The sequence below is a fragment of the Sorex fumeus genome, unplaced genomic scaffold, assembly GCF_029834395.1.
Source record: "Sorex fumeus unplaced genomic scaffold, SorFum_2.1 ptg000035l, whole genome shotgun sequence".
NCBI lineage: Eukaryota > Metazoa > Chordata > Mammalia > Eulipotyphla > Soricidae > Sorex > Sorex fumeus.
The window spans coordinates 16,064,060-16,088,438 of NW_026606092.1; the positions used below are offsets into that span (position 1 = coordinate 16,064,060).

Genomic DNA, 24,379 nt, shown 5'->3' on the forward strand with positions numbered 1-24,379 from the left:
GCTTAGCAAAACTCTACCAAACTAATCAAAATTGGCCAGAGAAACTAATAGATAGTAGTCCCAGAAAGACATAGAAACGGCCAACAGGTACAATGAAAAGGTGATTGAGATCACTGATCATCAGGGGGAGAAAAAAATAAAAAATCACAATGAGTGAGCACCGCAGACCTGCTAGACTAGATTATCTTCAAAAAGGTAAGAGAAGTAGATCTTCAATGTTCTCAACATACACACACACACAAAAGAAATGGAGACAAGGTGAAGGTGATGATTAGTACTATAGAGGTCAGCATTTTGCAATATATGAAAGCATCATATCAATACATTGAACATCTCAAATTAACAGGAAGTCAATGTTAATGTATTTCAACAATGCTAGGGAAAATCTATCTACACACTGGTGAGAGAGGCAGTAAAGGGATTATAGTGTTTGCCTTTCATGCAGCTGACCCCAGTTTGATCCCTGATGCTACATATAGGACCCTGAGCACTACCAGGAGTGATATCTGTTCACAGGGTCAGGGGTAAGCCCTGAACACTGCCAGGTGTAGACTAAACTCCTCCCTCTGAGAAAAAAGTACACCCACAACTAGATTCAGAAAATAATTATGTGTTATAATTTCTGACTTAAAATCCTTTGATTTAAGGCAGAGGATAATCTATTTCCCCCATGATTGAGTCATACAAAAGAAAAAAAACAATAATTAAGCATATGATGTTCTATAAGTGAGAATTGTCAATGAAATTACTACTTATCAATGATGTTAACTAGGACATCTAATGTCTAGATTCCAAAAATATCTTTAAAACATCCTTTTAAGTATTTAAAGAGTCCCAATCATACTTCAGATTCCCAAAGGTAAAGTTGTTTTTTTTTTAAATACTGAAGCACCCAGACACTCCTTGATTTCATTAGCATTTTTCATCAGCTCTATTTTAGAACTCAGCATAAAAATACCTTCCTTTATCGTTAACAGCAGGCACCAGAGCCCCACAAATGAACATCACCTTCAAATTGCATATTGAGGGGCCATTTAATCACACAAAGTCAGAAATGTTATTGTTCAACACCAACAAGGGCACATGGCTGAAAAAATTAAATCCTCAGACATAAAACCACCAAAACGGATTAGCACAGGGTTGATCCTACACTCTCTGAGCAGTCTGTGCTAGAATTAGATTTGTTCGCAGAGATTCGTGAAGTATCCCACTACGACAGAGGTTCCATGAGAGAACGGTCGCGTTTACAAGCAGTTATATTCTCAGATCCTACAGCTGTTATATCACCCAGGAAGGACTTTCTGGATTTCCCTGCAATGTTTATACAGAAGTGATTTAGGGATCCTTTTCTAGCATTTAATAATGGCAACTTAAAACCTATGTGTTCCCACAAAGCAGACAGATATAAAAGTCAGTGTCAGTAGAGGCAGGGATGTAACTTTGGGGAAGAGTACTTAGAACCCAAGAACCTCATGCACACCAGTACTGCCAGGTGGTCCCCTGGCAGCCCTCAGACCCAGTGAAGCTGAGCAGTACCACATCACTGGGCCGGGCACTGACTAGTCTGGCCCAAGCATCACCTTGGGTTCTCTGAGGACTGCCCCGGAGCCTCAAAAAGGGATGAGGAGAGTAGCACTGCACTGTGGTACTGTCCTCCTGTTGTTCATCGATTTGCAGGATACTCTCAATAGTTTGCCGGGCTCTCAGAGAGAGACAGAGGAATTGAACCCGGGTCGGCCACATGCAAGGCAAACGCCTACCTGCTGTGCTATCACTCCAACCAGGAGAGGGGGTGGGGAGGAATAGGATCCCTGACACTGAGAGGCCATAACACCAAACCAGCTTCTAAAGTTTTAATAATAAGAATAAAAAAAATTCATCTGGAAATGCAGAGCGCCTATGTCTGCAGTAGACTCCCAGGAGGGCAGGACACAATCCGCCCACAGAGCAGTACCCCATATATCTCACACCAGGAAGAACAAAACGTGGCTTTAATTTTTAAAGTCATAGCTAAAATTCTAGTCCTTTCAGCCAAGAGCTTTTCTCATTCCTACTGATTGGTTGAGGAATTTTCACTCTGTTGGAAGCTCACGGAAAAAAAAGGAGAGAACACAATTTCTGAGACTAGAACTGTTGCTTAATCTCTCGAATTGCTAACTTTCGGACTCTGATATGCAAAGACGTATACAAGAAATAAACCAATTCATATAAGATGAACAAAGAATTGTGCTTTCTTCTCCTCTCTCTCTCTCTCTCACTCTCTCTCCTCTCCCCCTTTGCCCTTCCCTCTACCTCTCTCCCTCCCCCCACCCCACCATCCCACCACTGTCTCTCTCTTCAATCTAGTGTTTCACACACAACCACACAACACACAAACCGTATACTCTGCTACTAAGCCACCTTCCTGATTCTGGCATTCGAATACCACCTAGAACACAGCAGGTGTTAAAGAACAACACTGAGCGCTGGCTATCACAGAAAATAAAACACGGGCCTTGCATGCTTAGAATCACACCACAATAAAAGGCAGGCAGAGAGAATAAAAAAGGGCTGACTTACGGTTTTCACATCATTGGTGCCAATAATTCCACCTATCTCCCCCAAATCCTTCAACAGCAAATTGAGGATCTCTGTGGCCCTCTTTTTCTGGTGGTTGCTAAGCTCCTGTAGCTGGCTCAGCTCTCTCTGTGTGCTTGTCAAGGTAGTCTAGGAAACACAAGGTAATGATAGATTTAAAGGGCTGCCCATCAAGTGCACACCTGTAAACCATTGCACAGAATAGCCTACGATGGATGGAGATCTTCTGTCGTTTCATAAGATTCCAACATAAAAGTCCCCTGAAAGACAACTGCAGGATAGACTTAAGGAAGAGGAATTTCTCTTAGATAGATATGCTACATGTCGACTTACCAGATGGCAATTTCCAACTTAGGGCTCTAAGCTCTGTTTTGTTTTTAATCAAAAGTAAAGCGCAAAAGGAGCCCTTAGTTGATGGCATCTTCCTACCTATCAGATGTCTGGATTCAGTTCATCTTCTCTTGGATCTAAATCTGCCTCTCAGTGTATCTACCTCCCCCTCCCCCCCCCAAAAAAAAAACCTGGTTCCTGTATCACATCCAATTCCCATCTGATTTCACCATAATAGATAGGTCTACCAGTCCCCAAGGAAATTAATGAATTTAGAAAACAATTTAGAATGACCTCTAATTCTTGCAGTGCAACTGAGTTGAAAACTATTAATCTCTTTCCAAAATGAGTCAAGTTCAACACTAGATGGTGCCGTACCATACCATACAGAAGCTCCATTTTCTCACCAAACATTAAACAACCTCTTGCATTCCCATCCCCCGTGTGTGTGTGTGTGGGGGGGGGGGGGGGGCGGGAGTGGGCAGTGTATTATACTCTGCTTTATTTTGACAAAGTAGAAGAGCTGTACTATGGAAAATATGGCAATGTTTTGAGATGCCAATAATACCAAAGTTTAGTTCAAAAAAATCCTGGAATCTAACTCTGACCCCCGTGAGCACCACAGTTAAAAATACGCTTGAACATCAATACAAGGAAAGGGATATTTCCAAAAATAAAATGTGACTGGGGCTGGAGCAATAGTGCAGCGGGTAACATGTTTGCCTAGCACATGATCAACCTGGGTTCAATCCCATAGGATGCCCTAAGCACCACCAGGAGTAATTCCTGAGTGCAGAGCCAGGAGTAACCCCTGAGCATCACCAACTGTGGCCCCCAAACAAACAAAAGTATAGAACAGTATTTCTTCACTGGGGAGGGGCAGATATCTTCTTGTGGGACCCAGGATGTTTCAGGGGGGCACGGGTCTAAATCTGCCTCTAAGTGGATCTACCTTCCCCTTCCCAAAAAAAAGGGATCACACAGAAAGGGGGTCATGGCACGTGACTAGGAAGGACAGGTGGGCCAGAGGAAGGAAGCAAGGTCAGAATGAGGCCTCGGGTGAGAAAAGGTGTAGACAACAGGAAGCAGAAAAATCCAAAGTACAGTCTGCCTCTGTTTATTTCAGTTCCTCAGTGCTTGTTTCTTTGTGTGGAAAATCCATGGATGCAATAGTTCCCATCTCGGGAAATGATCTAAAAAAGCCTCCCTTTGTGCCGCTGAGTGTATGGATGAGGAGCATTTCCCATCAGCTCCAGGGTCAGCGGATTAGAGCCCTCCCGCACCATCTGCTCTTTGTCCTCGTCCAGGAGGACTGGCTGCGTTCCACAGAGCGGGTTGGGCACACTCCATGCCAGCAGGCCATTGGACCACGGCGCCCAGGGCAGCTGCCCGCAACCCCACCACTCCCGCCACCGCTCTCCACCAGAAGAGGACAGAATGTACTCGCCCCGGCACCGGCCACCGTTCCAAATGCTCACAGGCCCTGCTGCTGCACCCCCTCCCCCCAACACACATACACACACAAACACACACACACACACACACACACACACACACACATACACACACACTCCATGCACAGAAGCTCCGCATCCATCCCAGAGAAAACTGCAAGTGAGGAAATGGGCAGACGAAATCCCAAGTTTCAAACAGGTCAGCGAGTTCCCAACACCCACTGAGACAGCTCAGGCCTGGACGAGGACACAACTAGGGGAGATTGTGGTTTCATCGCAGACGCGACAAGCAAGAGTAAAATGCCTGAAATGCAGGGGTTGCACCCTTGCCTGCCGCTGTAATGCTTTGGGAATACACTGATTTTGTGGCCGACGCCATGGTCTGTGCTAAGAGGCTTTCTAGAAACTCATGAATTCTCACAAAAGTGAGATTTAAAAAAAAGAAGAAGAAAAAAGAAATGATGCCATCACTAGCATTCCAACAGCTTAGGAGACTAATATTGTAGAAGGTCAAATGTCCCAACTAAAGTCTAATGAGTTGTAACATCAGTTCGTTCACTGGGAAGTGACTGACTCCAAAGTTATTCACTCGACTACTCCACAAGGCAATTCCTCATGCCTGCCAGTGTTAGAAATCTCCCAGACAGAAACAGTTGTGCGAAGGAGTTGCAGGACCGAGCGTCCAGATGCCACTGACGCTAGGGAGTTCAGCAGCTGGAGGGCTCCAGAGAGAGCAGCTAAGCCTAGTGCTGAAACACCATCCAGCCCACCGGCCTCTCCTTCCCTGATGGTTTCTGTCAGCATCAGCATCCGGACAGAATAGCAGCCCCCGAGATACAAATGCTCCCACCGTTTTCTGGGCCAGCTCATCCGTCAGCTGCTCATTGGCCCTGGTCTTGTCCTCCACTTCCTGCGACTTCTGGTCGTAATTGACAGCCAGCTCTTCCAGCGCCTGGAGCACTTCTTTCACCTCGTCCTTTGCTGCCTCGTTCTCAATCTGGAGACGTGTCAGCTCCTCTTGGATCTTCTCATAGTCCCTTCGAGTGGAGGCGAGAAGCTGGTGGGGGGCAATGACAGAGAACAGGAGACTCTCAGGTGGCCATGCTGATATTCTGGGTTCCAGACAAAATCAAGCGATTTTTAAAAACAGAGAACCACAAGCTGGAAAAAATCTCAGGATAACTAGAAACCCCACGGCACGGTCCAGATGCTAAATTTTAAAATGGCACAGTAACAGTATGATTGCCAACCTGTTTCAGGCTGGAGAGAGAGCACAGGAGGTAAGTAAGGCACTTGCCTTGTACACAGCTGAGCCCAGATGAAATCCCTGGTACCACATACGGTGCCTCCCCAGGACCACCAGGGGTCACTCCTGAGCACAGAACCAGGAATAGCCCCTGAGTCCATCAGGATGTCCCCATCCCTATGCAAAACAACAACAGAGAAATCTTTTTCTTCTCTTTCAGTTTAAAGCTATCATGGTTTAACTCAAAAACTCGATGACACATTATGAGTCACTGCATTCTGTTGATGGCTGCCTATTCCACAGCATAAAGCAGGGAAACAACCATTTCCAAGGACTGTAAGACTACTTACATGTTTTTTCAATAGTCTCAGGGTTCCACATGGCAAAAACAGTTGATTTCAGAATCAACCAAAACAGTACACGAGGACAAATGTCACTTGGTCTTATCATTCAGCAGGGATGCAGGCCAAGCACAGGCACAAATGAGAAGCGAGGGCCTGGGCTTGAGGGAACCTCTCATTATCTTGTGCCTATGCTATTTCCTAATGTCCCTGCAGGGAACAGATATTGCCTTGCATAGACAATAGGGTTCACCAGCCTGCAAAGGCAGAGATGATTTCCGGGTCTAGGGAAGTATTTCGACCAGGGTAGCCTCATTGCCCGAGAGCAAAGAAAGGGAACAAAGAGGAGGCAGCTGCAGAAAGGGGTAAGGAAATCTGTGTTCTCGGGAAGGCTGGGACCGGAGCCATGAACTCCAGCTCTTTCGGTAATTGCATCCCACGAGCCAATCGATAGCATTTTAGCAACAAAGCAGAAAGCACCCTACAGCACAAATGGAGAGAAAGTACTGAGAGGATCCTCCGCCAAAGAACTACGAATCATTTAGGTTTGATGGATTGGCTGGTTGGTCCCTGCACAGGTTCCTGTTTGTAAAAATATTTCAAAGAACCCAATGCAATAAAGACATTTATAGAGAATTAAGCTCCACCTCGAGAGACACTGCCAACATTTTGCCTTCTTTTTCTTTTTCTTACACCACAGACGCACAGATGGTACACTTGAACCCCTGATCTCTTGGCTTACATCAGCTCAACCTTTTTCCCTCAATATATATAAAGAAGTGTGAGGACTCAGTGTAGAGATGTCTTTCCCAAAGAGTAGGATAAAAATATTCCAAAGGACTGGAATGATGCAGGGATGGGGCGACAGGAGACTTGGGAGTAGCTAGGGTGGGGGGCACTCTGCTGGATTGCTTAAGGGAAAGTAGATTTATGGGGAAGGATGGAGTGGTACTATACACATTTTTCTTAAAAAGAAAAAAACGTCAAATAAGTATGGGGAACTCTGGACTGTATATCAAAGATCCAAGCAGGCTGATTTGCAAAGCTAGAATAGGCTCAAGGGTAGGAACTCGGAGAGGTGTGCACTGGATATGAGTAGATGCTGCCTTGTCCAACTACCTTGTCCAACTACCAACCTCCTTTATGTAGGCTCTTCCAAGGCTAAAGGTGGCAACCAACTACTCACTTTCCAAACCACAGAGATGTTAAGGATTCATTTTTTTTCTTTTTGGGTCACACCTGGTGATGCACAGGGGTTACTCCTGGCTTTGCACTCAGGAATTACTTCTGGCGGTGCTCATGGACCATATGGAATGCTGGGAATTGAACTCGGGTCAGCCACATGCAAGACAAACACCCCACCTGCTGTACTATTGCTCCAGCCCCAGGATTCATTTTTTAACTTCACCCCAAGTCAGCTCTAAATAGGCAATGAAAGGTTATCTTCTAGGAAATTTTCATGTGATTCAGTGATTTTTTTTTAAAATGGAGGTTTTTCAAAAAGCTAAATTTCTACAATATCAACAATAAAGAATAATAAAAGAACTTCATACAGTTTCTTATTGCATTCTTTACCTCATCCTGATCCAACATCTGCTGCTTTAGCTTTTCAGCCAGCTGGCTCTGCTGGTTAATTTCATCATCCTGAAATGAAACACCATGTTAAATTTTTTTTGGTTATTTATGTCATTTTTGATATCTTAGACTCCTAATGACAGTCCAATGCCAGAACTCTACCTATAAGCTTGTTAATAAGACAAAGAGCTCCCCCACAGAAGAGCGTTTGATTCTGGGATCTTGATTTGGCTAAACTTTTCACACCTTTCTCAGCAGATGAAGCAGCTTGATACCCTGGGAAATACAATCTCCTACATGTTTGACCCACTTACAGTTCACAAGGAAGCTAGAGATGGAAGGTCTTGGAAACTAGAAGGGACTTTGGCATGCTTCCTCCAGATTCAAATACATTAACCGTGAATTCCAAGTCCAAAAAATAGAAGGGAATAAAATTCTAACTATCTACACTGGGTTAGAATTCAATATCTAGGGCCCCCAAATTGTCAAATACCTCAGTGACCAGGAGTGTTGCCACTGGACCAGTGAGACCAGTTTTTCCACTTCAAACTGCTCAGAAAGACTGGTAAAATATTCACTACAGAATTAATCTTTGGCATTGTCAGATCTCCCTTCTGATTAGAAGTTAACTTTTCTTAGGAGTATGTTTCTTTAAACACACACACACAAACACACACACACACACACACATACCAAACAGCAAAAAATCAACTAAAGAACTTCAGGGTACACAAACAAAATCAGCTTCACACACACAGACACACACACACACACACACACGAAACAAAATCAGCTTATACACAAAGACACACACACACATACTTCAAACAACAAAAATCAACTGAAGGACTTCAGGGTACAGAAACAAAATCAGCTTCACACACAGACACACACACACACACACAGACACACACACACACACACACAGACACACACACACACACACACACACACACACACACACACACACACTCTCTCTCTCCAAACAGCAAAAAATCAACCGAAGGACCTCAGGGTACAGAAAAATAAAATCAGCTTTCATGTCACTGAAATGGGGTAGGATTGTCCCACGAGGAATTGGCTCTCATTTCCTCCCACTGTTGCTGGCACAAAAGCCAGGGATTCTGCCCCTCCCTCAGCATCCCTGAGCCTCCCTGTCCCCCAGATCTATGCCCCCTTTCCTGCTTGCAGCAAAACCTGGGCCTGGATAGGGTCCACCAGGAGTGACCCAGTAGTCTCTGTCTTCTTTCAAGGCTGTCTTCTCTCCCCCCCCCATATTACCGAGTTCAAATGCAATCCCGAAGCATAGCCTGGGAAGAGTGATGGCTTGGCTTCCCGTCGCTCTCCCTTAGAAACAGATGAAAGGCTGGTGTGCGGCTCCTGGGCTCGGTGACTCCCAGATGGTTGTGCCCCCAAGCAGGGGGGAGAAAACCCCAAAACACCTACAACCTGCAGCCCCGGTGCCTCATCTCCCTCACTCATACCACAGCTGGGCCAGATGCAAACAGCCACATGTGGACCTGAGAAGCCACAGATGAAACCCGGGGTCCTTCAAAATACCCATGGGCCCCCTCTCCCCCCAGCCAGTTTCTGGGACCGGGGACATCGAATGGCTGCAGATGTGCCGGCACTCAGTGCTCCCAATGCTAGACTGTGCAGAATTCCACCCCCCTCCACTACTCTGCGGATTTAGACCGTCAGCTTCCAGCAAGGATTTGGAGCTGATGTTCCTCGGCACATAAATATTAAACAACTTTACATAAAAGACTCAAGGGCTTTAGCACGGGCAAGCAGCTGTCTCTTCCCCCAGGGACAGGGACGCATTAGCAACGGCTACAAGGTGATGGAAAGTACAAGAAGAAACACGGCAGAGAAGACACTTTGTTCTCACGCTGTGATCATTCCAAAGCGGGGAGACGCAGGCTTCCTCCCCCACAGGTGACAAGCGGGGACGCACGATTTGCCAAGGGACGTGAGAAATCCCGTGTCCCCCCACTCCGAGGAAGGATGGAGATGAAGACGAAGAACAGGAGGACACGACTCACCTATTCCAAAGACATTTTCCAAAACAACACTTACTCTTATATAAGCAAGGTAACGAAGATTCTAGGCATTAGCACAATCCGGTGGTTTTTTTTTTTACAAGATTTTTTCAAAACCTTCAAAATAAAGATTAACTGCACAGTCTGTACCTCTACACTCAAGCACATCTCTTAGAACAAGTTTACACAAGCTCCTTCTGATGCCATTAAGAAGGAGTCCACGGGCAACACATTTTCAAAGCCCTTTTCGAAACAAAAAATATTCTTGTACTTGAATTGCTCGGGGCTTACTCCCAGCTCTGTGCTTGGGGGGATCGAGTAATTCTGGGAACCCACACCTCCCACATACAAAGCACGCCCTTAGCCCACTGCGCTATCTTTTCACCCCTAGACTCAAATTTTCTTAAATATGAAGTCGGCATCAGTGCTCACCTCTAAGCATAAAGGTGTTTTTGGCTGCAGTGGTAACCACCAAGAGAAAGCTCAGCTACATTTCCACTTACACTGAGTTCCACTCCCACGTCTCTGGCAGTAGCAGACAAGGAGAGAGGTGAAGTGATATACAAAACAGTGCCAACACCAGATTTGCTCATCTGCTATCACTGCTTTCCTCCCACCCCTGACCACCACCTCTGTGGTCATGTACGAGGGGACTTCCCCCTTCTTGAGAGAGGGAAGAAGCAAGGAAAGGAGGAGGAAGAAACTCTTCTGAGCATCTGCAAAGCACTAGAAACTTTCAGCCCCAACTGGCATCCTCTTGAGATGACAGGGTGAGCCATCTCATGTAGATGAGAAAAACATCTCTGGCAGAAAAGGTCTCCCCCCACTCCCCACCCCCAGGTGTCAGCATTATCATTTGCTTTGTTGTAGTTTATCTGTTTGAGGGCCATACATGGCAACGTTCAGGGACAGCTTAAGGGGCACAGAGGTCACCCCCAGTGATGCTCCAGGGATCACATCATCTCGGGGGTCAAATCTGATTCCACTGCACTCAGCCCTTTGGCCCTGTGTCAGCACCAATAAGTCACAGGCTGGCCTGGGAGATGTGTACTCTCCCATCACACATCACTGCATGGGGCAACTTCCTGTCCTGAGGGTCTCCTGCCCCCCAGATTCATTGGGGCCAACATGTTCCTCATTTAAGCAACTAAAGTCAGCCTGGGAGTTGGCTCCACCGACTAGAGCACATGTTTGGTATACAAGGGGCTTGAGTTCCATCCCTGGTACCACATGGTTGACCAAGCACCAGCAGGGGCAACCCTTGAGCACCAAGCCAAGAGCCCCTGAACACCTGGAGTGACCCTGCCCCCCAAGTCAAAAATAAGTAAATACATACATTTAGGGCTGGAGCAATAGCACAGCGGGTAGGGTATCTGTCTTGCACATGGCCGATCCAGGTTCGATTCCTCAATCTCTCTAGGAGAGCCCGGCAAGCTACTGAGAGTATCTCACCCGTGCGGCAGACCCTGGCAAGCTCCCCGTGGCATATTTGATATGCCAAAAACAGTAACAAGTCTCACAATGAAGACATTACTGATGCCCGCTTGAGCAAATCGATGAACAATGGGAGGACAGTGCTACAGTGCTACATAAATTTAAAAAAAAAATAAAAATAGTTATGGTATAAATAGGATGAGGATGAGCTCTGAACTGGGTGTCAGGAGATGACTGTCCCTACAACCCTGCCCCTGGTGGGTGAGGAACTCATCTATGCCCAGATACTTTCAGTTCTCTGTCATTCATTATAATGATGCCAATGTTCCAAATTGCATACTCTCTCCAAAGAAAAGAACCACCACATCATTTGCCTGATGAGATCAAGTGAAATTAAGAGGAAGACAAATAGCATGATGGCAAATAAAACATAGCTGGTGGTTCTTGGGTGGAGTTATTTAAGGTAAAGATGCTAGCTCTATACCCTCGAAGGCTGGAGCTGGGGGACTCATTTCTCTCATCTTTCAGCATCACATGGCAAATCTGACCTCACAATGTGTGCTTCCCAGGGTTTTCAAAACAAAGGGAAATGACAGGACCTAAAATGTCTTAGGCTGGTCACCAAGAGGTAGCACTCTAGGGTGCTTGGGGGTACCAAAGGATGGCATTTTTATGGCTGTGAGCTCATCCCCATTCACTGTCTTTCAGACTTGGCTCTGTAAAGTCTGAGATCAATGAAAGCGTCTCATGCCATCAAGGTAAATGATTCCAGCTCCAAACCTGAGGAGTGTCTATTCATAGAGAACAGATTAGAGAGCCAGGTTGTCTCATCCAAGTCTATTTTGGGGGCTATAAAAAATGAATCCATCAGTTCTAAAGGATGGGGGGGGGGTTAGAAATCATAGCATGCTCAAACAATAGCCTGCCTTTGAAGAAATCAAGCAACTGTGTAGACTGTTAACTTATTATTGATCTTTTTCTTTTACTTTGTTTAAAGTTTTGCATTAAGTGTCTGGGTCAAAACCAAAGGGCAACAGTTTGTCAAGTGTCTCAAAGCAATTATCCCATGTTCATGGCTTCAAATATCTTATTAAAGGCAGCTGAAGTGGAGGGCGACCACAGTTGAATGTTGCAAATTCCTAGAGTCTCAAACAGAAGCAGGAGGTCTCTCTCTTAGGCCCCCGTCCCATTTCCCCATTTCCGGGTAGAGGAGAGAAAGGCATGAGCTCTAGTCAGGCCAGGAAGAGTAATGGCCATGGGGGCATAAGAAAGCCACTTCTTCCAAGTCTCCAGGGGGTTGAGCTTACAACACACAGAAAAGATTCGATCAGACCAAATCCACCAGCAACCTTGATACAACAAAAGGAAAGGAGTTAAGTATTGCAAGGGTAACAGGGCAATGTGCCCAGCTCACATGAAACATGAATTGAATTTCCCATCCCCCTGGGGTTCCTAGCCCAGCTCTCACAGGGCTTGAGCGATACATCAGGCTCTCTGAAAGTCCTTCTTCTATTCCATCTTGCCTCTGAGCTGACTATCCAAACTTCCCATTTGCCAGGACCTCCCTCTGCTGCAAGGTGGAAATACTCCATTCAAGAGCACACCTGGGGGACTGGAGCGATAGCACAGCGGGTAGGGAGTTTGCCTTGCACGCGGCCAACCCAGATTCAATTCCCAGCATCCCATATGGTTCCCTGAGCACCACCAGGAGTAATTCCTGAGTACATGAGCCAGGAGTAACTCCTGTGCATCGCCGGATGTGACCCAAAAAGAAAAAAAAAGAGCACACCTGGGAAAGAGCCTGACCTCTGGGCCAGAGACCATCCATCAGGTCTGATGCCACATTGTGAATTTCACATCCAGTCTCAGTCATCATGAATAACACAACACTTGAGTTTTCCAAATCACTACCCATGCCCCTGAAGCTGGAGCTGCTGCTGAGTGTTTCCCCAGAGAAAGCCTCGAAAAGCAAGGAAAGGCGAATCACACAGAGTGCATGCACTCCCCCAACTCAGTGTTCCGCCACGTTCCATTTCTAGATGACTCTAGCATACAGCTGTGCACATAAGCCATGCACCACTCCTCCACTCACAGCTCTACAAATGCCTCCATTCTGCAGGAATCGGGTGTCTGCATTTGCCTGATCCAGATCTGGAAGAGACCTAAATCTCCACGTACAGCCCTGTACTGGCCTCTTGGAACTCAACATTGGGACTCAAGCAAGCGGGGCACCTGCCCCTCCTGACTCTGGACCCGAGCAAGCCCCCTAAGCTTCCAGGAACTGACCTTATCATCCAGTTGTCTGTAGAGACTGGAGATCTCATCGTCATACTTCTCCTTTTCCTCCACAGAGATGCCGGCGACCACAGGGGCGATGTTGTCTATGATGGGGGTGTTATCACAGGGCTCCAGGGTCTTCTGGTCCTTCGCACTGATCTGCTCATCCTCAGGCACAGCTTCCCCTGCAAAGGACGGCCAAGAGCAGAAGAGGAGGATGAAGAGATTCAGCACGCAGTGAGCATCTATACTTAGTGGCTCCCGTGAAAATGACAGTGGACACCGGAAAGAGCTGTACACACTGAGAGCTTGTATTTTTTTTTAAGTTGAACGAGGATGTTGTCTCTTATTGATCCAAACTTGTCGACAGAAGAGGAGGATATGGAAGGCTCCCTCCGTCTTGACGCCTTAATTGAGCAAACTGCTTCTATCACCACACGGCTCAGCTTGAGCGAGGCCCTGAATGTTTCCCATGCTTCCCTTTTATGGAAGAATATGCCGGGGCCTGACTAGAATCCTGTTCTCCCCAGTGATCGATTCAAAGGGAAACAGACCTCAGAGGCTGTCTAATCACCTATTAATTAGGCTTCCGTTTCATTAACAGCAACAGTCAAATCAGGGAACAACTTCACCAGTGTTTAACAAAGCACAGCCGGGCTCCATCCTCAGAATCTCAGTCTCTGGATCTGAAGCCAACCTCCGGGCAGTCCTGGGCCCGGCTCCCCGCCCACCACTGCACACACACACACACACACACACACACACACACACACACACACACACACACACACCTCCCACTACCTGTTTCTCCTAGAGAAGGTCAGAGTTCACTGGCTTGGCTGGAGAGTCCAAAGAGAACCCAAGTCCTTTGATGTCAGGTAGTCCCAGGAAAGAAAGAACAGTCAAGCCTGAGACTGTTGTCCAGGCAAGACTCTGCACAGCCACGGCTCAGCTGCAAGTTTCTTCCAGAGGAAATGCAACCAAGTGAAGCTGGTAAGGTAGGTAGAGGTGGGAGGCTGGGGGCTGGGAGTGGAAGAGGGGTTGGGGGAGCCCCGGAAATGATTTCTTGGAGAGAAACAAAACAAAGATGGGATTTTTAGAAGTCACCAGCCTGAAAGTAGCAAAAAAAAAAAAATTATGGCTGGACCTACTTTGTGGACCCAGGAACGTGGTAAAACTCTATCTGGTGCCTGCACCAGCCCACAAAGGCTGGACTACCCCCTCCACCAAGAGAAACAAACAGAAACAAAGGGTTGTGATAAGGTAGACCACCAAAAGTTTCAAGCACTTCCCCTGAAGTACCATAGCAACTGTCTATCTTCTTAGCTAGGTAAAAAAAAAAAAAAAAAAAAGACCCCCCTCTACACCCCTTGGGGATAGTTTGGGAGAAAACCTCCAAAACCAACTCTGTAAAGGCAAGCAGGGTGCGCCCTGTTCTGGGGGTTGGGTGGGTGGGGTGGCCCACATCTCCCCTGAGATTTGTGTTCTGGGCTCTCTCCCCTCTGGAGAAGTCTGTCTTCTTTCGTGAAGGCCTCATCCTCTCTTCTTCCTCCTACGTCATCTCTAAGTAAAATTGTTTCACTTCACTAACTCGTCTCCTCCTGAAATTCTGTTCCGAGAGGGAAGGCCACAGACCTGGGAAGTCCGCATAAGATGTAAGACTGATTTTCCTTTCCTGCAAAGAGTAACTGTCCTTGCCCCAGTCTGGGTCTCATGGATTCCCAAGAAGTTGGACAGCAGGGAATATTTTCCAGGGAGACAAAACAAATGTAACCCAGGTGTGGTTTGACAACCACCTCATGGAGCTGGTGAGACACAACACACAACATCTGTACCATGTACCATGCAGGGGTTCCTCACAGACTCTAGTCTAGATTTTCCCAGGCACTTGTCCAGATGATCCAGATGGGTAGAGAGGGAAGCAGTAGATTTCCTTCTCTCTCCATCCCACTTCACAAAAGTCACATGCAACACAATTCTGATCATGCAAAATGGGGACAAGGCAATGTCCTCAGGGAGGCCAATGGGAGCCCTACCCACAAAAAAAATCAATCACCTGGAAAAGACAGAATTCCTAAAGAGCCTATGAAACACCTGTGACCCAAGTCTCTCAAACAACCTCTTGGGAAACACCCAAGTCAGACACACTTTTCCTTATCATGTTTGCCATCAATGTCATACTCGGGCGGCCGCAATCAGTGAGTGAGAGCAGGGTTGCAAGCCTCACTACAGTTCGTGATCCATAAAATCCATTTTGTGGAAACTCCCCCACAAAATGTCCTAAACCAATGGAATCTCTCTCCTCCCCACCCCTCAATCCGCCTCCCCACCCCACCCCCAAATACAAAAGAGCCAAGGCCCTAATTCATGGCCTCCTGAATAGTTTATCCACATCTCCCGAAGCCCAGCTGAACATGATATACATGTATTTGAAGGTAAGCAATACTTAGTGATGATTCTCTTTACTGTTTAACATTGCAATATCTCATCGATAATCACAGAATGCATGGCAGGCCTCCACAACAAAAAAATCAACGACCGCATTTTCAGGTCACAGTTCCATCTGAAATAGTGACTTGAATCATCAAAATCTGGGATAAATGATCACTTTGCTGAATCCAAAAGGGAGCCGGCCTCTCTTTCTTTTAAAGCTCAGTAAGACTGAACTGTGCTGAAACTATTGACCTGAAACAACAGCAGAGCATCAGAGGGACCTCAAAACTGAACCCAAATCAAACCCATCTCTCACTCAAATCTAATTCCTCATGTAGAGCACCCATCAAGGACCTCGGTGTGCAGAATGGATTTCGTCCAATTACAAAATACATTTTATAGACACACACACACATATTCTCAACAGGATGCTAAATTTATGGGCTATGAAAGCAGTACCATATTCCAGTTCTTATGTAGTAATCTGTGTGCGTGTGTGTGTATTTATTTTTTTAAGAAGGATCACTCCTACCGATATAGGTCTGATGGTCCAGTGCTAAGGCTTGGAAACATCCATGAGAGACCTGGTAGGGGGCTGGAATCAGGGTCTGTACATATGCACATACCAGGCATGTACTCAATCCCTCAAGCCATCTTCCTGGCCCAGTATGTCCATGCATCCTCTTCTAACAATAGAGCATACACTCTAACTTAAAAGTGCTCTCTTATCCCTACCTCCCATGATGTTCTTTCTCCAGAGAAATTCACTATGATTACTTGGGTTGTCTCCCTTGGGGGATCACTTCTCACTTTTCAGTTCTGGCTTCTAACTCTTTAGGGGTTGGGGATGAGGGAGCCCACACCCAGCTGTGCTCAGGGCTTACTCCTTGCTCTCTGCTCAGGGATCCCACTCCTGGTGGGCTTCGAGGCCTATCAGGGGTGCCAAAGATCAAACCTGGGATAACCACATGCAAGGCGAAAAGTCCTTACCTGCTGGACTTCTGGTGGTTTTGAACAGAGCAATTCAGTATAATGTGAATTTAAATGTCCAGTGAAAGCAAAATTAACGGAAAATTTTGAGGTGGGGGCCCCCTCAAAGCTGTGGTATGACTCATGCCTGGGGCTGCCAGAGATTGCCTGAGCTCCACCACCTCCCCACACCCTCCCCCAATGATGCTCAGGCACCTCCAGGATTGCATCATGATGGTTGGGGGACCGTGTGACGGCAAGCAGTGAACTAGGATCGGCTGCATCTGAGACCTATCCTTACTATCTGTCCGACCTCTAAAGTTTAAATCCATAACTATACTTGGTGGAGAACTCAGTCAGAATACAGTATTATCCATAGGCCAAGGTACTCAGAAAGACAAAAATACAGAAACATCTGGAAAGAGGAGAGTGTCTGTGTTCCCTGGTTCCAAATGGCCAGAAAGGCAGTGAGTTCACAAAGCTGAGTGAGTTAGGATGCTTGGATCCAACTGGGTGGGCAGGAGCCAGAGAAAAAACACAGTAACTTGGAGACAAGTGGTCTGCTCTCAGCAAAATGTGCTCTGAAGGCTCTGAAACTCCACTCCCGCTCGAGTTTCCACCTCACGAGGACCAGGCTGGCCCAGATTAGAGCATCAACAGAGCTGCCCAGTTTGGGTGAGGCCTGAGAGGGACCCGGGAACTCTGCAGAACAGCATCGGGGCTGCTGACACAGACCAGCAGTTGTGCAAACCCAAGCTCACCTCCAGTTTAACTCTTGGTTTGCTTTTCAAAGGGGAGAAACTAATGCCTCTCAAAGAGCAATGAAAACGGTGAAAAAGCAAATGGTGCCACTGCTTAACACATACCACTGGCATGTATCACTGGTGGCTCACACTTGAGTCTAGTGACATTAGCACAAATTGCAGAGCCAACAACAATTTCTTTCTGCCATCGCTTCCTGCCTCCTCTTCCCAACAAACTGTTCACTCTAGGTTTTGCAGACGGATTCTTATTTTTATCTGATATTTGTGTCCCCAGGGTCTTCACTGTACCTGTGGTCAAAGCTCCCTTCCAAAAGTAAAAAAACACATCTCTTCAAAGTATTTTATTATTATTGGGTAGGGCGTTTGCCTTGCACCTGGCTGACCCGGGTTCGATTCCTCCATCCCTCTCGAAGAGCCCGGGAAGCTACCGAGAGTATCCCACCCATACCGCAGAGCCTGGCAAGCTCCCCGTGGCGTATTCAATATGCCAAAACAGTAACAAAGTCCCACGATGGAGACATTACTGGTGCCCACTCGAGCAAATAGATGAACAACGGGAGGACAGTGTTACAGTGCTATTATTGTATTATGATTATGATTATGATTAAATCCTGCGACAGACTTTCTGGGTTATCTGCTCTTCTGTCTTAATTCTCTAAATCAAAGCATCAACACATCCCCCACAAAGCAACATGGAAACAACCAGCTCTTCTCCAATTATATTCTAAAGGTCAGGCACGTAGGACAATTTTTTTTTTTTGCAGCAGCCGTTCAGGCCCCAAAGAACAAAGCAGCAACAACGCAGGAACAAAAGCAGCTCAGCCGTGGGAGAGCTCCACTCCTGCCCGGGGAGAGAGCAAAAGCTGGTTTTTCTAAACACTGCTGCCCTTCAAAAGGACGGAGAAAATGACTTCCAGAAGTGTCCCCAGTAACTACACTGTCCAGCTCACAGACACGTCGGGGGATTGTGAATTCCCCGCACTCGGCAGGACCTAAAACGAGACAATCTGTCTCCATGGCAATCTCATCCAGTGAATAGAGAAGATTCCCCACACCACAGCGGACCGAGTCTCCGGAGAAGCCCCCATGAGGTGATTTCAGAATAACTGATTATAATAGCGAAGACAGCTGCAAACAAGCCCTGGGGAAATGATGCCTTCATATCCAGGGGGAGGAGAGCGAGAAAAGGGCAGACAAATGGAAATGAAGCTTCTATTTTTATTCTTTTCCTTTGCATCAGAAGCAGAATTCTTAGTTTACCCCCTGAGGTTTCCATCTCCTATCTGGAGGGAAAGAGCTTATAATATTGTAAAGCATCTCCTGTTCTAGATTCTGAGTACCCACTCTGTGCTACCCCACCCACACACTCCCTCCCCCCCAAAAAAAATAACCTTGTCGTTCCTTTAAATAAGCATCGTGGCATTTCCTATTGTCAGATGTAATTACCTTTAAGGACTAAAAGGATGTGTGTGTACACAGGAGCCTTCACTTAGAGCATATCTATAAGGTTCCATTATAAAATGTAACTCCCAGAAGGCATAAATTACGTTTCTATATAAAGTACAACACCAGCCATGGCCATAAACAAGGATGACAGGCTAATCAGAAATTCTCATTAGAGCTATTAGTTAAAAATTCAAAAACAGCCTTCTTAGGTGATGTTTTCTTCCTTCTTTCTTTCTTCATATTTTTTCAAAAGGAAAACCATTAGATTGCCAGTCATTCATTAAAATTTCACACATGAAATAGCAACGAGCTAGTTATCCTTTTCAGAACTTGAGTCCCCCCAGCCTTGGGGGGAAGTCACAAAGGTAATTGCATTGCAGGTCACTCAGGCTTCGCCAGAAGCCCCCACAGCTCTGCCAAAGGAGGCGCTTTCTGCTCATACCAATTAAACAGGCCCCATGGCAGACCTAATGGTAGGTAATTTCTGTATCAAAGAAATGAAAAGGAAATCTTTAAGTTGCCAGATGGGTAAGAGCAGTTGGCACCAAGATGTCATTATATAAATGTGAAGTCTTAGAAGGAAAAAAAAATCATTCCTTTATGGGATTACTTTGCACACAAACAGCATCTTTCACTCTCGCTCCTGAAAAATTATTGTAAGCAGCTTAAAATATTCTGTAATCCCCTCCAGAGTAATTTGCTAATAAACCGCTCCTGCGGAACTCTGCAGCCTTTTTAAAATCCTCACCTCTTGACTCGGCTGCCCCGTGCCCCTCGTGGCCCACATTCCCAGCGGGGCGCTCGCAAAAGGAAGCACCTTTAATGAATGAGCTCTCTCTGGCGACACACTCATTTCTGACTCCGCCAGCAATCACAAGTCCGAGAGCGGGAGCAGCACTTTGCACATCCTGAGCAGAGCGCTTGCACAGCTCCACCACGGCCCAGGGAGGTGACCCGTCTCACTTGCTACCGGAGCCAAAGGCTGCCAGTCTGGCATTTTAGAGAATGAATCTTTACACACTGCTGATCTGTGTCTATCTCTGCAGCCTGAGATGTAACAGTTCTCCCAGCTTGACTTCGGCCGGGAAGGTCCATCTATATCCATCCTCTGTGAAATATTTAATTCCATCATTCCAGAGATGCTATGAGCGTGCCAGAGCATACCCTCATGTCATCTTCCCTGAACTCCTAATACCTGGATTGACTTGGGGGGGCATCTGTGTTCTGATGTAAGCACCTGTGTCCGTTGACACAGGTACAAAGACTGGCCTAGACAGCCAGGGCCCGATGGACCTGACCACCTCTGAGCACAGGGGACTGGATTCAGCCCTTCCTCCCTCTTCCTCTACTGATGAAATTCTCCATCTTGACACATTTTGGTGGGGGAGTGAGGACAGAATGTGAAACAGGAGCTGAAATTCATTCTGACTCCAACTATCTGTGTTCTTATATAGCTGAGTCCTGTCCATACGTCCAAGGAACTAAAAATAAAAATATGAAACTCCTATTTCTGGGGATTAAGGTGCATGCCAATTCATTCCCCAGCACCGTATAGGTATTTCCCCAAGTCCTAACCAGAGTGATCTTTAAGCACAGAGCCAGGAGTATGCCCTGAGCACCACAGTTAAAAGAAAAATAAAAAGAGAAAATTCTATTTCAGACCACAGCCCACTCCATCTATCTATTCTCTAGCACAGATCAGAGCACATTTCCGTGAGTTCCAAAGTTGCCCCCAGAGCCTCCAGATTAAGAGAGAGAGAGAGAGAGAGGGAGAAAGAGAGAGAGAGAGAGAGAGAGAGAGAGAGAGACCAATCCCAGCTCAAACGATGTGGGTGAACTGGAGAAAGTCATACATATGCTGTTTCTGAGCTTCCTTGTGAGGAATGTCCCCTCCAGAGTGTACTTCTAAAAGAAGCCTCTGTTTATCCTTGCCTTGGATATTAGGGCCCAGGAGGGCTTGCTTCGTGTGTGTGTGTGTGTGTGTGTGTGTGTGTGTGTGTGTCTGGGGGGATGGAGGGCGAGTCACAGTTAGGATAGAGAAGGGATCAACATGACAATAACAGAAATGCTGAACAGGAACTGAGTGTTGAAAGTACGTAAAGAGATATATCTGATAACTTTAAATTATTTATACTGCAAACCATAAGAACCAAAAGGAGAAAGAGAGAGACAGAGAGAGAGAGAGACAGAGACAGAGACAGAGAGAAAAGAGAAAAGTGTCTGCCATAGTGGCTGGGTTGGGCGGAGGGACATGGACCAATCGTGGGGGGCGGGGGAATATACTGATGAAGGAACAAGCGTTGGAACATTATATGGCTGAAATTCAATCATGAACAACTTTATAAATGTGTATATCACTGTGATTCAATAGAAAAAAAAAACGTTTAAAAAGAGGAGGACTCAGTTTCCCCATGCCAGTGAGAGTAGAAGCTACAGTTTTCTCTCTCCAGATATTCCTTCTTTCTCCCATCAACCTGACACACATTCCACGCCCAAGGTTCTGACTTAGCATTCCTGGGGCTCCCCAGGAAGAGTAAAACTCTGTCCCAGAGCCTAGGCTGAGGAACAAAAAATGCCCAGAGTAATTTAGACCAGCTAGACATCCTTGAGATTTCCTGGCATCTTTTGTATATACTTGCCAAGCCATAAGAAATGCCAGGAGCCTTAAAAAGGGTGAACACAACCCCCCCCCCTTTCACTTAGTCCTATTCTAAGTTCCTCCCCACTTGGGAAGCTTCGCTTCTTTTCTATGTTCCCATAAACTTTTCCACTTTCCAACTCTGTATCTGAGCATCTTTACTGATTCAATATTTTCATTCTTGAAAATATTAAAGAACCTGGGAATTGCTCATGAACTAACAAAGACCCACTGCCACCGTTTCTGCCTCACCTGCAACACTGGCTGGTACCCAGACAGCAAACAGGATGCCCATCCCTCCCTGCAGAGCTCAGGCCAAACCTGCACCCACTGTCTCTGCTAGGCCTCGGGGTCGCAAGGAGGGGAGCCAGAGCCAGAGAAGAGTCAGTCTGGGAGCGGCTCATGGGAGCCCTGACCATCAGTCCTGCTGCCGTGTCTTCTGAGCGGGCCAGCCTCACTGGGTGACCTGATTGATTCCTTGCTGCTTGTTAGGCTCACTGCGCCACTCAAGCCTCCTAATTCTTTTTCTTTTTCTTTAAGCAGACAGGATCAAGTACTATCCCGTGGACTCAAGAGCCCCATCTGGCACCTTGGGATTAAAACCACCCGAGTGGGCCTCCGTTGAGCTTAATGGGCTGGGACACAAACTTTGCACGTAGGAAGGTCAAGTTTGATCCCTGGCACCACATGGTTTCCTAAGCACCACCAGGGATGACCTCTAAGCACTGAGCTGGGAGCAGCCCCACTGAGCACCACACCAGGTGTGGCCCTGACACCCCCCACCCTCCTGAAACAACAATGAAAGAGGTGTTGCGGTCTCCCCTTGGGCCTCATGCATGAGAGCAGGGCCACCTGGCTTTCTTGGCAACCGAGGGCTTGCTGTGCTATCTGCATCATTCCGGGAGTCTTATTTAAGGATCTGAACAGTTCCTCCCTGCCCAGAAGACATTCTGAGGCAGCCCTTATTACGTTGCAAGCTGGTGAAAACAGGTGCAGATAGGTGTGTCCAGGGCTGCGGGGATGTGTGAAGCCGATTACAGATTTCTATTTCACAACTCTGAATCACAGATCACAGATCATCCTGTTATTCGTCGATTGCCTCGAGCAGGCCCCAGTAACGTCTCCTTCATCCTAGCCCTGAGATTATATTCAAGGCTCTTTAGGAGAATGAGACCCATCATTGTTACTGGTATTTGGCATATTGGGTACGCCACGGGGAGTTTGCCAGACTCTGCCATGTGGGCAGGCTACATTCGGTAGCCTGCCAGTTTGTCAAAGTAGGAATGAGATGTCATAATAAGATGTCTGGGAGCTGGTTTTTATAGTCTCTGAGTCTTGGCCGCTGATGGGATTACACAGCGCCAGAGGGCCAGTTGGTGGGTGTGACCCCCGCCTACTGGAATTTGGAGGATCTGGGTGGAGGATGCTCGACTCCAATCCGAGTAGGCTTGGAGATCTCGGCCCCGGAACCTGTGTGACTTTGTCCCTCTGCCAGTACCTTCATGTGTGCGGAGAGTGGTCTCAGCATGGTGGTGGCTGGTCCTGGAGGTCTTTGGCTGCCGGAGCCCTGGTCGGGGCGGGGAGGAAAGCTCAACCCGCTCCCCTCCAAGGGGCCCCAGCGGCGAGGACAGTCAGGCGCGGGGGCAGGAGACTGCACTGTTCTTCTTCCGGGAGCTGGTTTTTATAGTCTCTGAGTCTTGGCCGCTGATGGGATTACACGGCGCCAGGGGGCCAGTTGGTGGGTGTGATCTGTGATCTGTGAACTCTGAATGCCTCTGGACCAAGGCATGCTCTTCCCGCAGACCAGCTTGTCCTAGCTCTGCCAACTATAGGACTTAACTCCTTTTGCATTATCTACCTAGTTCTGAGCTGCAGTGAAGTAATAGGGCGTATTTCCTATATCTTTCCTAATAGGACATATTTCACACACACACACACACACACACACACACACACACACACACACACACACACTTACTTTCTTTACTACACTCCTTTGCTTCCTTGCTTGCCTGTGGTTGGGAGTGGAGCAGCCAAAACTTATGAGCTGGGGGAGAAGGCATCTGGGATAGAGAAAGGATCACTAAGTCAATGATGGTTGGAGAGATCACTTGGGATGGGAGATGTGTGCTGAAAGTAGATAAAGGACCAAACATGATGGCCTCTCAGTATTGCATTGCAAACCATGATGCCCATAAGTAGAGAGAAAGAGGGAAGCTGTCTGCCATAGAAGTAGGGGGAGGGTTGGGAAGCGGGGGGGCGGTGAGGATACTGGGGACATTGGTGGTTGAAAATGTGCATTGGTGGAGGGATGGCATTCAATCATTGTTTGACTGAAACTCAAACATGAAAACTTTGCAACTGTATCTCATGGTGATTCAAAAAACAAATATTTCAATTTATGTCAGGTTAATTTTATTTCTCTTTCCATAGCTTCTGAAGATGGACATTTTTCTTCCTAAGATATCTTTAAAGACATTTTTAATTTAAATTATTTAGACACCTTACATAATTTTATTAGATTCTCATTTTATATTTCAAAATCACTTTTAGATTTTCTCATTTATTACTTTATTCATTGTTACAAGGCTTAGTTTTTTTTAATTATTTCCTGATAGTTCTATTTAATTTTAGACTAATATTAATCAAAATATGCTTAAGTAAATAAAATTCTTTAAAATCTAAAAAAATAAAAATAAAATGAGGGAGTATCAGGGAAAATGTTCTTTTTCTGTACCAGGCAGGGAAAAAAATCTCTTTTCCAGGGAAGAATGCAGAATCCCTGTGGTAAATTAAGTAGCTGCCTCTACAAACTTAGAATGTGTGTGTGTGTGTGTATGTGTGTGTGTGTGT

General features: G+C 46.5%; 1 protein-coding gene across 1 annotated transcript in view; it reads right to left on the reverse strand.

The window, feature by feature from the left end:
* KIF5C (kinesin family member 5C) overlaps window positions 1–24,379 on the reverse strand; it is a 200,313-nt gene that overhangs the window by 45,166 nt on the left and 130,768 nt on the right. The window contains exons 12-15 of the mRNA XM_056117490.1: window positions 13,286–13,461; window positions 7,524–7,592; window positions 5,212–5,418; window positions 2,560–2,706 (exon numbers count right to left, since the gene is read on the reverse strand). Of these exons, the coding sequence (XP_055973465.1) occupies window positions 2,560–2,706; window positions 5,212–5,418; window positions 7,524–7,592; window positions 13,286–13,461 (599 nt within the window). The remainder of the gene's footprint in view (window positions 1–2,559; window positions 2,707–5,211; window positions 5,419–7,523; window positions 7,593–13,285; window positions 13,462–24,379) is intronic.